At 39.5% G+C, this 16,578-nt stretch overlaps 1 protein-coding gene and 1 long non-coding RNA gene across 2 annotated transcripts in view; one reads left to right on the top strand and one right to left on the bottom strand.

The window, feature by feature from the left end:
• Positions 1–16,578, bottom strand: part of LOC107659406 (insulin receptor-like) — a 62,746-nt gene that overhangs the window by 6,859 nt on the left and 39,309 nt on the right. The window contains exons 2-11 of the mRNA XM_016448339.1: positions 14,478–14,799; positions 10,731–10,870; positions 8,230–8,374; positions 7,909–8,123; positions 7,697–7,823; positions 6,573–6,823; positions 5,546–5,713; positions 5,216–5,414; positions 656–939; positions 422–561 (exon numbers count right to left, since the gene is read on the bottom strand). Coding sequence (XP_016303825.1) covers positions 422–561; positions 656–939; positions 5,216–5,414; positions 5,546–5,713; positions 6,573–6,823; positions 7,697–7,823; positions 7,909–8,123; positions 8,230–8,374; positions 10,731–10,870; positions 14,478–14,799 — 1,991 coding nt within the window. The remainder of the gene's footprint in view (positions 1–421; positions 562–655; positions 940–5,215; positions 5,415–5,545; positions 5,714–6,572; positions 6,824–7,696; positions 7,824–7,908; positions 8,124–8,229; positions 8,375–10,730; positions 10,871–14,477; positions 14,800–16,578) is intronic.
• The window catches only part of LOC107659409 (uncharacterized), a 14,276-nt gene continuing 7,938 nt past the window's right edge, over positions 10,241–16,578 (top strand). Inside the window, exon 1 of the long non-coding RNA XR_001630907.1 lies at positions 10,241–10,252. This is a non-coding gene — a long non-coding RNA (uncharacterized LOC107659409). The remainder of the gene's footprint in view (positions 10,253–16,578) is intronic.

The following is a 16,578-nucleotide window of genomic DNA, read 5'->3' as shown; positions in this document are numbered from 1 at the left end:
CTAATACATCCAAATATCACTCATCAGACTTTAATGAAACTGACAGATGTCAGCGTAAACAGTTACAAGAGAGTGTTTCAAATCAATCAACGTAAACAGGTGCATGTGCCACTAAGTGCAAAACCATCATGTTTTGTTTCACTTACAACAATTATTAGCCTTTATATAATCAACCCTTGTTTATCCAAAGCTTTTCAAAAACAACATTAGGAACATTTCCACTGTCTCTGGCTGAATTTCTCCATGGTTACAGAAATACACAGCTGACGCAATGATGCTAAAATAGCTTGCTGATTTGGAGCTAGCACATGTTGATTTCGACAGGATTGATAAAAATCAGATTAAAAGTGCAGCCAGCATTCATGGGAGCAGAGCCTGGAAAGAATGCAGGCTTCGATCTCCGTCTCATGTAACATCTCACCTCTGTATCTCCCAGTCTCTTATAATGGACTTCATAGAGAATAATCATGCCGTTAGGGGCCTTAGGCTCCATCCACCTGATGTGTACGGAGTACTCAGACACCTCACAGGTTATCGGTCCCACAATGTCATCTGCTTTTTCTATAAGAAACAAAGTAAAGGTTACAAGTTAAAGTTATTAATAATAGCTACACTATATAAAATAATAATGCGTCATAAAATAACAATCCCATACCTTCAGGCATGGTGCGGGCGCTGACGTAGGCCGCCATACTGCAGCGAGAGGGGTCAGTCTCATGGTTGCAGGCATGGATTTCTATCTGGTAGCTGGTGAAATGGCGCAGATTAGAGATGACCGTCGACTCCTTGGCCTGAACAATCAGGGAAATCTTATTGGCCTCTGCTTCCTCCTCTGGGCTACGAGTGGCAGAGCCATTGGGCAGTGAAGAAGGTGTAGTGAAAAGATGAGAAGAGGTCCTGTTGGCAATGCCCACCAGAGATCTGCGCTGTCGTGATGTCCTAGAGACACAGAAACACGCAAAGAGGCACTTAGTATAGACTTAGGTTCCTATACAGGTTGTATTTTAAGATGGTTTGTATCTTGCATTAGTACATGTGAATGACTGGAGTGCTTTTTGGTGTGATCAGACCTTTATAATACATCCAAATGGTTGTGGATGTTAAAAAAGTGTGCATATGTTGTGATACCAGCTGATGAGAGTCATGTAATAATGCATGTAATTTATGCAGCCTCACTCAAAGATCAAACAATCTGATTGACTGCGGCAAAGCAAACATTTAAATGGCAGTTCTATATGTTGTAGCACTTATTTAGTCCATTGATCAAATGGTCACCTGCGCTAAACAGATGTTCATGTCACAAGCTTCAACTCTTCAAAGCAACATGGGAAAAATCAAAAGGAATATGACATATGCCTCATGACGTGTTCTTTCTTCGGCTCTGTGACTAACGTAGCTTCACTCCAGCTCCTCAGAAGGAAAAGGGCTTCCATTATCACTTCATCGTTGAATACAGACCACAAACTACTGTATAATTACATAAAAGCGTGGCAAATTACGGTTTAGGAAATATATGGAGCCTTAAAGTGACTATTCATTCAACAACTTCGAACAAATTCAAACATTAGCAACTTCGCTTGAGTGCAGTTTTCCTTCTGTTGACATTTCCTGTTGAAGCAGGTTGTTTGTGAAAACATTCACATTCTAAAGGGAATTCGACTGGACAAAAATCTGTGTTGCGCAAGAAGACATATCAATACACATTACCATTCAGACGTTTGGGGTCAGGAAGAATTTTTTTAATTATTATTATTATTTTTCTTTTAATTATACATAAATTCAGCAAGGACACAGTAAACTGATCAAAATGACAGCAAAAACATTTATAATGTTACAAAAAGTTTTCTATTTCCAATAAATGCTATTATTATGAATTACATATTTCTCAAAGAGTCCATGGCTCCTTGTAAAAAATTTAAGAAGCACTAAGAACTATTTTCAACATTGACAATAATAAGAAATGTTTTTGAGCACCAAATCAGTACAGTAGAATGATTCGGAAGGAAAATTTAACTGGAACTGAAAATTCAGCTTTGCGGTCACAGGAATAAATACCATTTTGAAAACAGAAAATAGTTATTTTAAATTGTAATACTTTAACACAGTATTACTTTTTGATCAAAATTTAATGTAGGCTTGGTGTGCAAAAGAGACTTCTTTCAAAAACACTATTAAATATTACTGACCCCAGACTGAACGTTGATGTATTTGACCCATTATACCAGAAGACAAAGTCTAAATGTGTATATTTGCTAAAGGTTATTTTGGTCATCTTTTAAAGGGGTAATATGATGTGATTTAAATTTTTCTTTTCTCTTTGGAGTGTTACAAGCTCTTGGTGCATAAAGAAGATCTGTAAAGTTGCAAAGACTAAAGTCTCAAATCCAAAAATATATTCTTTATAAAAGTAAAGAGTCAACCACGCCTACCTTAAACGGCTCGTTCTAACACGCCCCCACATGTCTACGTCACGATGTGGGAAGATTAGCATAACGCCGCCCAAATGTTCACGCAAAGAAAGAAGGCGCAACTTTTATTCTCTCTGTAGTATTGTTGTTGCCGCCGCTGCCATGTCATGAAGGCGCTGTGTGTTTTGTTGTGAAAGTGAAACTACTTTGTTTGGCCTTCCAAAAGAGGACGATATCCGCTTCGTCATGCCTAGAGCTGATCCGTGCTGGTCGTTGAGGAAATACATCAACTTCGCGCTGTGGATCGCCGGATTGGCTTTCACCGTGGAGGAAGCGGAGTCCAGCCTGGGGTCGTCACATGTGGTTGCCGGAAGCCCGCCCGCCACCACTCACTCAAGCCCACTGTGTGTGATGCTGTGTTTTGTTGTGAAAGCGAAACTACTTTGTTTGGCCTTCCAAAAGAGGACACGACTAGAAATCAGTGGTTAAGTTGTATTTACAACACTGTCCCAGAACAGTTCAACCCAAATATTCCGATGTGTCCAGCGCATTTTATGGAGGACCGTTTCCTGATCCTGGTAGAGTAGACTACAATGCCGGCTGTTCTGACTCACAGACTGCAAGTACGTTTTTTTATATTTAAAGAATTTGCCACTGACGATTCAAATGTGAGTTTTGAGCAGTGTAGAGTAGCGTTTGTAGTTTGTAATTACTCCGATCACAAATGTAGATGTGGTTTTATGTTTACGCAGCGCGATGCAATGCAATGCGTAAAAAGACAGTATAAGTCATTATAATCTGTAATTATGTCCCCACTGGATGCAACAAATGCCTCGTTTATAATGGGTTTTCATGTTTTTGTCTTGCCGCTCTGGCCGGGACAAGGCATCACAATATGGCAAGGGGCGTAACATTTCCGTCACACACTTGAGGTATTCGGCCAATCACAACGCACTGGATAGCTGGCCAATCAGAGCACACCTCGCTTTTCAGACCGATGAGCTTTGTAAAAATCGACGCGTTTCAGAAAGTGGGGCATAGAGGAGAAACAATAATGTGGAATGTATGTGGAAGTATGTGATATGTGGAAAATAACATGTTTTTTTAAACCGCATAAACACATTTCATTACACCAAATACACAAAATAATGTTATTTTTAGCAACATCATATGACCCCTTTAAGGAGTACAACACTACCAAACATTAATTACAAGCCACAAAATTCCAGTTCATTGTGTTCATTACTCACATCACCACTAGAGGGAGCAGAGGAGCATTTCATGTGGTTGGTTTTAACTATTCCAGTGGTAAACCACTACCAGAGCACCACAGCCTTCAGTTATTTCCTCAAATATAAGCGCTCAGGACAGGAGGACTCAGCGCTTTTGGTGTGCTTTAAGAACAAAGCATTTCCGAGGATAAAATCATTTTTAAGTAAAACCATATATTAACATCTAAATAAAATCAACTGAATACTTTTTATAGTCCATAAAATCACTGTGAGTAAAATGTGCAGACCAGCTGCAAGACAACTATAATATTTAGGGTATCGAGACACACAGTCTGTGTAGGAGTCTGCACTTCCTCTGAATGCGTCGTGGTAGTCGTTGTCAACATTGTCTATCACTACCACAAAGCAGACAACATCTTCCCCCCCAAAAAAAGATTACACTAAACTAAAGCCTGTACAAGGTTTGAGAGAACATTTGTGTGTACGTGGGAGTGTGCATGTGTGTGTAGGAGTGGAACAGGACATTTAAAGCCAGCTGTGAGCTTCTGAAGGCCAAAGATACACAAAGACAGTGGAAACGAACACAAACACATACTCAAGGTCTTGGTGGAGTCAAAAACAACCCAGAGTGACCACTGCTAAGACATTCAACCCTGAGCTTAGAACTCTGAAGAAAATAGATGAACACCATGAACCACTTGAGAATCTCCACTTAGAGGGTCACATCAGGTGAAGAATCTGACAGCTGCATCTCAAGAGTCTCCGAATGTTTCTGAACCCTTTTCACTAGGACGAACTAAGAGCTACTTTGATAATTGATCAATTTGTTGATAAATCCTGCACAATGTTCTCCTTGAAACAATATGAAAACTGACTATATGCAAAAAATTACCTAATGTATGATATATATTGACTATATATGCAAAAAGTCTATATAATGTATGCTATATATTGCCTATAAATGAAAAAGTGTTATGTATGCTATAAATTGTCTACATATGAAAAATGTTTATATAATATGCAATATACTGTTTATAGATGAATGAGTCTACAGAATATCTATGCTATATATTGCTTTTATATGAAAAAGTATATATAATGTGCAGCATGCTATATAGTCTTTATATTACAGTGTATATGAATGTATGTGATATTTATATATGAAAAAATGTATATAAATGTATGCAATATATTGCCTATATATGGAAAAAAAAAAAAACTATAAAATGTGTTATATATTGCCCTTAAAATAAAGTTTCTATTATGCATGCCATATATTGCCTATCTAAAAAGCCTATGTAATATATGAAAGATATTGTCTATATATGAAAAAGTTAAGAATAATGTGTGCCATATATTGTTTATACATGAAAAAGTCCCTATAATATATGCTATATATTGAGTGCAAAAATAGTAAAATCTTTTTTTTTTTTATAGAAAACCATTTTTTACTACTCTGTGTCACTGTGGGAGGTTCTAATTGATCATTTGCAAATCAATTATTTTCATTAATGATTACATTGATTAATTTTTGTTCTAATCTACACTAGATAAACGAGGAAGCAGAAAGTTTACCTGAGCTCAAACACTTCATTATGGAGGTAGTTCTCGAAGGTTTTGCGGTACTCTGTCTCCTCCGCCTCTTTCTTCAGCTGTTTCTCCGTTTTGGGGCAAGCACAGCAGCGGCTATCTTGGCCCTGCTCTTCGGTTTGGTTCCACTTCTGTTCCTCTTCACTGTCCACTTGTGTGGGGGCTCTGGTGGGCAGCTTCATACCTGAACAACAGAAACACAAGGCTCAGACTTTGTTCTGGCATAATTACAAATAATAGTCCAAGTCTTACCAACCCTATACTTTTGAACGCTAATGTGTTTGTTCTATGTTATATTGTTGTATGTTTTCTAACCTTTCTGACAGTAATCAAACTTATAGAGCTCGCTGGCCTCTGGTTGCTGCTGGCAGAAGACCAGGTAGTGTGTGATGTTTCCATTTGGATCGTTAGGGGGCTTCCACTTCAGAATGATCTGAGATGAGGAGTTCGATGAGGATATGGGGTCCAGGGGCACAGAGGGTTCTAAAAAACAAAAGGCACACATAGGTATATGGAAAAACCATGAATGATTTTAAATGAAAACAAAGCCAAAAAAGTAGACTAGTAGAACAGTAGATTAAACTCAATTCTGGCTAGACCACATTGTCAGACTGGGTCACCAATGAGACAAGAAGAATAATGACAGTTTCCAGCTAAAAAGGAAGAAGTGGAGGGGGCACCATCGATATCACAGCATGCGAACCCAACCGTTTACCAAACCAGAAGAAAAAAGAAAAAAAAGAAAGAAAGAAAAGAGAAGCACTACTTTCAGCCTTTGCCAACCAGCTGCCGAAACAATGTTCTCAGCTTAGTGAAGGGTTATGTGGTTTATCAGGAAGAAAAGACAAAACAAGCTCAAAAGGAAGCCAGACAGACACCTGGCAGCACTGAAACCAAACCACATTAGTTTTTTCTCCTAAATCACGGCCTGTCATGCTGCACACTGCTGAGTGATTTCACACTGCTGAAAGTCATCAGCAACCTATTTTACCAGCCTTTGACCTCTTTTATTGCTCTCTCATTCCAAGCCTACACGATAAACACTGCAACTGGAATCAGAAAACAACTTCAGAAATGACTAAATTCAGTTTTAAGCAGGTTTGGTGAAGAGATTACGCATTCAAAATCAGAATTCAAATTCAAAGCTCTAAGAGAGTAAATGGATGTTTTGAGCAAGGGCATACAAAAAAACTGACCATCCCAACTTTGTACATTTCTAGGTTTGTCCTCCCCACTTTTGGAAAGCTAATCATAATTTCTAAGTTTAATTTTGCTTGACAGTATAAGGAGTCGCAAAAAAAACTTCATAATCTTCCCAAGACACTGCTTCTGAAGCTCTTACTGGTAGCATTGGTGCGGACATAGATGATTTCGCTCTTTGCTCCGTGGACTTGGTGTTCATCAGAAGCGGAGAGCTGGGTTTTGACCATGATGGCGTACTGTGTCCACGGCTTCAGAGGGAGGATGAGGTACCCGGGCTCCTGCTGTTCCTTTCCATCTGTGGCACGAGGCGGAGGGTCTACATCTGCTATGACCCAGCTGTTAGAGCCACATGCGTCCTGACCATCAAACTCAGTCACGTTCTTATATGGCCTAGAGGAGCAGAGAGAAATGTCAACAAATCCTTACACAGAAATCATCACTTTATTGCAATGTACTCAAACTACAAACTAAGAACAGCAATAAAAAGGACCTTAGAGTCAGGGTAGATGATGTTTTGAATACGGTGAAAATGAAAACTAAGTGGAAGTAGTCCATTTAACTTGGAATGGACCATTAAGTTGGCAAAACACAAAATATAGACTTCACTTAAAAGTTTCCAGTGGGCAAAACGCTCTGGATTTTGGACAGTACTTCTATCCCTCACAGCCTCATTCAAAACACAGTAAACAAAAGGTCTAGATTGATTAAAGGGGTCATATGATGCGATTTCAAGTTTTCCGTTCTCTTTGGAGTGTTACAAGCTCTTGGTGCATAAAGAAGATCTGTAAAGTTGCAAAGACTAAAGTCTCAAATCCAAAGAGATATTATTTATAAAAGTTAAGATTCAACCACGCCTACCTAAAACGGCTCGTTCTAACACGCCCCCACATATCTAAGTCACTATGTGGAAATATTAGCATAATGCCGCCCAAATGTGCACGCAAAGAAAGAAGGCGTGGTTTCAGGAACAGCAGTCGTGTTGATGCAGCCATGTCAGGGAGATGGTGTGTGTTTCAGTGCGAAAGCAAAAGCACTTTATTTGGCATTCCGGAAGTAGATGCAATTAGGAATCATTGGTTAAGATTTATTTACAACAGAACAGCACAACCCAGATGTTCGAATTTGTGCAACGCATTTTATGGACGACAGTTTTTTGAACATTAAAGCATGTCAACATATTCTGTTACACCAAATACACAAAATAATGATCTTTAAAATAGCATCATATGACCCCTTTAAGGTATAAAAAGTCAAGTCACTTACGCCTCTTTGTATAAAACCATGAATCCCAGGAGGTCTCGAAAATCTGGTGGCCAGAAAGGTTCCCATTTAATTATGATCTTGTCAGAAAGCGTGCGAATCTGTGTGAACTTCAAAACCTGGCTCTCACCTAATGAAATAGGAACAAAAATGCATTCAGATTTATTCAGAAAGAGCACGAGCATAACTGAAATGCAACGCTATGTTCTCCTCACATGAAGCCTGATCTCCATTGGTCTTTGAGACAATGTCATTCTTTGCTTGCCGGTTCTTAGTGCCTGTCACCCCCTCCATCTTCCGGATCTCTGACATGCAGAGTTTTGAATTATGATGGAAAAACATGCGACCCTGCTTGATGGTCAGGTTGTGTTTGGTCCAGTCCCACAGCTGACGCAGGTTCTGGTTATCGAGGGCATAGAAGGAATAATTCCTGATGGGAAAGAATACAGCACACGAGTGAGGACAAGGGAAGAGGAGGAAATATATAGATGACATGGGATTATTAGGTTTGACAAATCCTATGACAAGACTCATACCCGACTTCCTGTGTCTCTCCATGGATGATTCGGAGCTTGCGAAGGAAAGATAGAGAGACTAGGGCGTATGAGTGTCGTACTGTCAGGTAGCCGGTGATCTCCTCCAGCTGTCCCAAGTTAGCTTCCAGCTCTGCGGCTATGTTATCTAACAGGGAGGGATGGAGAGCAAGTTTAAAATCTGAATTTTTGAAAACCTGCACTCTGTTGAATGTACATACGATTGTATGTGTTTCTGTGATTGATTACATAAGAAATAACTAATGGCGAACCATTGAATTATTGGAAGTGAATGCACACCCAAGGTGCAAAATGTATGATATAATTAATTATTATATTAATATTATTATACACCTGAATGACTTACAAATTAATAATTATAATATTGTAATAATTATAATATTATTATTATTATTATTGTGTATATATATATATATATATATATATATATATGGATGTTATATGGCGTGAGGACACGCCTTCCGGAGGGGGGCGTTATGTCAGACTCTGTTCCGTGTTTTGTGGTTGTTTTCCTCATGTGCCTTCCTTTCCCATGTTTAATTTGTCCCAGGTGTTTCCCATGATGTTTCATTGCTCCCAGGTGTGTCTCGTCATCCCCTCCTCCTGTGTGTATAAATAGTGTTCCCTGTGTGTGCTCCGGCGACCGGTATTGTTTGTGTCTACAGTGCTGCGTGTGATTCCCCGTGAAGATGAATAAATTCCTTGGTTTCTGTACTCTTGGTCTCCTCGTTCCTTGCTCCGTGTTCCCGCACCGTAGCAGATCGTGACAGTTTCTTGGCAACTCAAAGTTTCAGCTCACTCCACAGATTTTCTATAGAATTAAGGTCTGGGGACTGGCTAGGCCACTCCATGACCTTAATGTGCTTCTTTTTGAACCACTCCTTTGTTGCCTTGGCGGTATTTTGGGTCATTGTCATGCTGGAAGACCCATCATCCATGACCCATCTTCAGTGTTCTGGCTGAGAGAAGGAGGTTCTCATCCAGAATTTTACGGTGCATGGCCCCGTCCATCGGTCCTTCAATGCGGTGAAGTCATCCTGTACCCATAGCAGAGAAACAGCCCCAAAGCATAATGTTTCCACCTCCATGCTTGACTGTAGGGATGGTGTTCTTGGGGTCATAGTCAGCATTTCTCTCCCTCCAAACACAGCAAGTCGAGTTGATGCCAAAGAGTTCAATTTTGTTCTCATGTGACAACAGCACTTTCTCCCAAGCCTTCTCTGAATCATTTAGATGTTCAGCCGGGCCTGTACATGTGCCTTCTTGAGCAGGGGGACCTTGCAGGCACGGCATGATTTCAACTCATTGCAACGTAGTGTGTTACCAATGGTTTGCTTGGCGACTGTTGTCCCAACTGACTTAAGATCATTAACAAGCTCCTCCTGTGTAGTTCGGGGCCGATCCCTCACCTTTATCATGACCATCCTTTCCTCATAAGGCGAGATCTTGCATGGAGCACCAGACAGAGGGCGATTGATGGTTATTTTGTATTTCTTCCATTTCCGAATATTCACACCAACATGCGATATTCGATATGCGATACGATATTGCTTAAAGTGTGTAAAATCAATTTCAATTATATTTTAAAATATTTTAAAATGTTTTGTTTCACATTCTTTCTTGGAAAAGAAATAATCACTGCACCTACTTTAAGTACTTCTTCATATACCACAGCAAAAACTATAGTCTGAGAAAGATCAAACATGATTAAAGGCAAGTGAACAGTCAGTAAAAAAAGAACAAATACACAATTTACAAGCATATATAAAATAAACAGTAGTATCCAGATACAGAAATTGAATAATCCCGATTTCTTTCTCAGCTGTTTACATTAATTTAAAACATAACCGACTGAGTTTACGAGAATGATCGGCGAGACGGGTACTACTGACAATTCTGTGTATGTGTCTGTTCAAACATGAGGAGATGCAAAAGACGAATCAACTCGGTGTTCGCGCGCCGTCTGAAACGTGTCCCTCTGTGTGTGCGCGCGCGCTTTGCACGTGTGCGGCAAAACGGAAGATACGCTGCGCGAGATGCGGCTTGTGCACACGCTTCAGGTGTGAGTCAGGCAGCAAGACGAGATGGCAAAGAGTTGTTTTCCATCAAACTAAAACTTTGACCTTTTGCAACATTTTGATTTAAGTAGCCTATTATTAAAATGATTCAGATATCGCACGCCCTTGCGATATGCATATTGCGATACTCTAGAATAATTGACAGATTAATAATTAAATATCAATGAAAACAGAAAATGTTGTGTATGTGTATGAGAGTGTATGTGTGTATTTATACGAGCAATAGTGTCAATAGTATGAGCAATGGTTGCCACAGACAAAAGCCAATTATATAGTTTAGTCGTCATTATACAAAAACATTTGCAGAATGCTGATTAACCAATCAGAACCATGAATTCCAGAGCGCTAAAGACGTCCTATGCTTGCACAAAGAGAATTTGTATTAAAGAGTTTGTTTGTTCTTACTCCCTCCGCGGATGTTGATGACCAAACTGCCGTTGATCACAGTGCATCCTCTCAGAGCCTGCGCAGCAGTGACTGAGTCCACTGTCTTCAGCCCCATGCACACTTTGGGACAGAGGCCAGCGCATGGGGTGCAGTTCAACCTGCAGAACACAGAGTCACATGTACACAAAGCCACACAACAAACAAAATTCATTCATCCACAAGTGGTGTGAACAACACGGAAACAAAGAAATGCAGATATGATGGGAGTTTCTATTCTCGTTGACATTTAAGCAAATTTGCGGTATTACGACAATAACAGATTGTTTGTGTCAAGGACGTGGATCCTGTTGCGCAAAATGTTAGCGCTGGGAGCGGGAGCACGGGTGACCTTGCAGGGCAGGCCGAGGGTGCAATCAAGGATGAATGAGACGTCCTCTCAGACGTGCCAGAGGCACAACTTAATCACCGATTGTTTTTATATATACGTCAGGCCTGACTGAAGAACTGTTTGTCTTCTGTGCAGAATGCTTTCCGTGCCACTATTTCCTGTGAAACTACACTACGTATATTTGTACAACAACCGCAATAAAATGTGAATCCACAAGCAAAACAAAGGATATGGAGGCGTGGTTTCCATGCCAAAAGTCTTAATTATAATAGTGTCACAGCATGATACCAGATGTGAAGCCGTGCCACGAATGTGCACAAACCACCTATCGGGTAAAGCACAAGTATATTCCTTGAATGGGTCATCACTGTGTTTTGCGAATTGATACTCTTTTATGGTACCTGCCAAAAAGGACAGAATGTGTTGCGGTTTATCCAGCTAATCTGAAGGGAAGCTGGAGCGTGGGTGAAATCTGTATTGCAGACACATCAAGTAGCCTATTATTAAAATGATTCAGATATCGCACGCCCTTGCGATATGCATATTGCGATACTCTAGAATAATTGACAGATTAATAATTAAATATCAATGAAAACAGAAAATGTTGTGTATATGTATGAGAGTGTATGTGTGTATTTATACGAGCAATAGTGTCAATAGTATGAGCAATGGTTGCCACAGACAAAAGCCAATTATATAGTTTAGTCGTCATTATACAAAAACATTTGCAGAATGCTGATTAACCAATCAGAACCATGAATTCCAGAGCGCTAAAGACGTCCTTCTATGCTTGCACAAAGAGAAATTGTATTAAAGAGTTTGTTTACTTGTTCACATCAGAGTCCAGTATGCCATGTCTCCCTGCGGCAGGGATGCAACTCAAGAGTCATTTATCTGTCAGTGGCCAGACGGCGCTCCCTGTCTATGCAGCTGACAGACAGAGACAAGTTGATGAGACCAGGATGTCGAAACTCCTGATATCTCAATGGAGGCCGGCTAGCATGCTGAGACTATAACCGAGGGCGGCAGCATGGGGCGAGAGGCCTGACCACTGCACTGTGTCTGTCCAGCCTCTTTGATTTGTGTGTCTGCTGTCTGAATTCCCACAGTGCACCCACACTGCCCAGTCCAGGGGTCATACTGGCACAGGGGCAGCAAGAGTATCATGAGAAAGAGGGAAAGAAAAAGCGTAACCGCGTAAATAAAGCGTAAATCAGCTTTCTGTTGATTGACAGTATGACTCACCATTTTGTGTTGTTGCATTTTGGATAAAAACAGCTCAGACATTACACATTTTTAAGTTCCTCAGTAGAATAAACTATTAGATGGTTTGAAGTGGCTTGAGGGTGAGTTAAAAATTATCAAATTTTAATTTCTGTGTAAGAAAAAAAAAAGTTTTAGCTCAAAGGTGCAAACAAAATAAATCATGGAAGATTCCTACTCACGCTATGGACAAAAATAATCAAACTAACATTTTTTGCAAGCAAATGCAATCACTATTTTTACAGGAAATGTTTCACCAGTGCCCGATATTGTTTTGGAGGGCTCTTAAACCATAAAATGGACATTTCATTCAACTTTTGAACACACTACCATTCAAAAGTTAAAGGGATAGTTCACCCAAAAATGAAAATTACCCCATGATTTACTCACCCTTAAGCCATCCTAGGTATATATGACTTTCTTCTTTCAGATGAATACAACCGGAGTTAGATAAAAAAAATGTCCTGGCTCTTCCAAGATTTATAATGGCAGTGAATGGTCGTCGAGATTTTGAAGCAAAATAAAGTGCATCCATCCATCATAAAAAGTGCTCCACATTGCTCCAGGGGGTTAATAAAAGCCTCCTGAAGTGAATCGATGCATTTGTCTAAGAAAAATATCCATATTTAAAATAAACCGTAATCTCTAGCTTCCGCTAATTGTTGTACATGCGTTCCGAGAGAGTTCCAAACCTCCCAGCACTATAAGAAATATTTCTTGAGCATCAACTCAGCATATTAGAATAATTTCTGAAGGAAAATGTGACATTGAAGACTGGAGTAATGATGCTGAAAATTCAGCTTTGCCATCCCAGGAATAAATTACATTTCAAAATACATTGAACAGAAAACAGTTATTTTAAATTGTAATAACTGTAATAAAATTGTAATTAAAATGTAATAAGAAGTTTTCTCATTTTGATCAAATAAATGCAGCCCTGGTAAGCACGAAAGACTTTTAAAAAATGTAAAAATCATATCCCATAATGTCTGAACAGCACTACATTTTTTCCTGTCTGCTGCTCTTCATATCAAACTCTGGATAGTTGCTAAAACGCGTTTCCCATTTAAACAAAGAGAATGGACCAAAGAGACTAAAAATCATTTTGAGAATGTGACAAAAAACATTTATGTGAACAATCGTCCATCCTTCTGCATACAGAAACACATGTGTGTATAGAAATAGCGTGAGAGGGAATAAAGCTATGAGACATTGGTTACCCTATATTTCCACTACAAACAAACAAATACAAAACTTTGTTCTGAAAAGCTCTGTAAAACAGAGGTTAGTGGTCTGTTGTAGTCGTCCTATTCCTGCTCAGACCTTCTTTAAATGGGCACAAACAGCACTGCCAAGCCTCACACTAGGTCAGCGGCAGGCAGCGCTGCTTTAAAACTCACACACCTCCTCTCATTAACATACAACGTTCGCTTTCTGACACACTCTCTCACTCGCTCTGTCCCAAATTATCCTTTGTGCACTCAGACAGTCGATTGAGCTCAGCACAGCCCAGATCGCTCTAAGCCATCTTTGCAGTTCAGTACTTTTCTTCACTTCTTGTTCCTGTTCCATGAATGAGCCAAACAGGAAGGATGCTGAAAAAATGACTTAAACCGGCCTAAGCTGTTCTGCTGGTCTTAGCAGGTCTCTCAGCCTGGTCAGACTTGTCTGGCCTGCTGGTTTTAGGGATTTTTAACATTTTTCAGACTAGGAGACTAGCTAGACCAGTTTAAACCAGCTATACCACCAACCCAGTTTTTTTTTTAGCAGCAATGGACAGCTTACCAGTTCATATAAACAACATTGAGTCCTTTGGTTTGCATATGAAAAGCATAAAAATCATGTTTCTCATGTAAATACAAGAGGAAAAGTCAAGTGGCTAGTCCATCTATTCCATTTTCAAGTCTGAAGTCTAAATGAGGCATAAAGTGGTCCAGTGACCCAGACAACCTCACTCTTGACAGGTCACATTTCATACACGAAAGATTGAGCTTTTATGGGTCCTGACGCACATGTGTAGCATGTGAAGTACCCTTTAAAACACTTGGGGACATGTGCACTAGTATTTATGCATGTACACTGAGTAGAGAGCGTACAAGTAGCGGGTTACTTACGTAGTGGAGTTCACAATGGTGTACCCAGAAGGGCACTCTGGGATGCAGGCACTGTTGTGGATGACGTATTCGTGGCAGTCACCTTTGCTCTGCTTACACTTGTTGTGAAGTTCCTGGCAAAAGCTGAAGCTGATGCAGCGCCAGCCCTTAAAGGTGTAGAAACCAGCTGGGCACTTGTCAACGCAGACGTTATTGTGCATGTAGTTGCGGCAGGCCACACATTTGTTTGACGAGTTGGGCTCCAAGCAGCCGCCCAGACACTGGTCGTGGCAGCACTGGTTGTCTTTAGTGCAGGCGCGGTGCTTGCATGAGGATGGGCACACTGTGGAGAGACAGAGAGAGGGAGGTTATATTCAAAGACATTTTTGTTAGGAAACAAAGAAATGATTTTTAGGGAAAGAACAGATGCTTCTCATCCACAGTGACTTCTATTCATATAGAGGGGGGGTGTGGCTTATTGCCAAAAACAGGATACCACAATTGACCATTCATTTCTATAGGGAAAATCAAAAGAAATATATATATACACACACATACATACATACATACATACATACATACAAGTGCAAAAAAACTGTATAAAAAAAAATGTGTATTCTTGTGGCAAATTAATAAATGATGCTAAAGAAAGACTGCTTTAAATGAAATCTCATGGGAAATATAGATCAGCAATAATAATAATAACAATAATAAATGATTTTGATAAAATAACACCAGACCACAATACACACTGATCAGGTATTTTATTTAATTTCACTTCCTTTTTTCAGAAATGTACTCAATGCAAAATATGCAAAGAAAAAAAAGTTACTGCAAGCATACACATTTAAATGTGTAATTCAGCAGGCTCAAGCAATATTCCTATTTTACAACATAATATTGGACAGCATCTGTGGTTTGTTTTTGATTACTACATAAAATAATGTCGATGTCAGTTTGTATAAAGAACAGAAAACATATTTACATGGAACTCTTGCAGGCAAAGTACAGATTCTTTAAAAGCCAAAACTTCAAACTATGTCAAACTATATATATATATATATAATCTCTGGTGAAACTGATTGCAGGGATATAACTAAAGACAGGACAAACTAACAAAAACATAAAAACAACTGCGGAGCACGCCACGGAGGCAGCCATCACTGTCGGCGCCATCAGTGCAACCATCTTTTCCATGTCTCTTCATGCTAACACGCGTAAATGTGTAAAGCCGAAGTGTCATTGTTTTTTACTCTTATTTCAGCTTATTTTGCAGAATGAAGAAGGTAGATTGTAGGTATTTTTCCAAAAAGTGTAAATACTGTGGCATTAGCCTTCATGCTTTCAATGTGGAACTAGCCACAGCTAGATAAGGGTTTCTTCTCAAACCTTATAAACAGTAACAAACAACACTCGCACTCTTTTTGCTACTGTTGAGAGACTGACAACTCCGGGTGTTATATTAGATAGCAATTTGTCTTTTGAAAATCATATTTCCCATGTTACAAAAACAGCATTCTTCCATGTTAGAAACATTGCCAAGTTACGAAATATGTTACCTGTTTCTGATGCAGAAAAGCTAGTTCGTGCATTCATGACCTCTAGACTGGACTATTGTAATGCACTGCTAGGTGCTTGTCCTACATCTTCAATAAACAAGCTACATTGATATCAAAATTTTGGAAGAAATAGTACAGCACCTTAAATCGTCAACCTGCTGTCTTGACACACTTCCCACATATTTTTTCAAAAGGGTGCTTAACTGTTTGGAGGCAGATCTCTTAGAACGCCTCACTTCTTTCTGGGACGTTTCCAAACTCCCTGAAATCTGCAGTTGTTAAGCCCCTTCTGAAAAAGAGCAATCTTGATAACACCATTTTGAGCAATTATAGACCAATATCAAATCTTCCTTTTATAGGCAAGATTATTGAAAAGGTAGTTTTTAATCAGCTGAACAAATACTTAAACTCAAATGGATACCTGGACAATTTTCAATCTGGTTTCCGACCGCATCACAGCACAGAGACAGCACTCATTAAGATAATAAATTATATTTGCTTAAATTCTGATTCTGGAAGAATATCAGTGCTGGTACTACTAGATCTACATGCTGCGTTTGACA

Source organism: Sinocyclocheilus anshuiensis, unplaced genomic scaffold, assembly GCF_001515605.1.
Source record: "Sinocyclocheilus anshuiensis isolate Anshui unplaced genomic scaffold, SAMN03320099.WGS_v1.1 scaffold940, whole genome shotgun sequence".
NCBI classification, from domain to species: Eukaryota; Metazoa; Chordata; class Actinopteri; order Cypriniformes; family Cyprinidae; genus Sinocyclocheilus; species Sinocyclocheilus anshuiensis.
Note: the sequence above shows the minus strand (reverse complement) of the source record. Positions and strands in the feature narration are given on the sequence as shown.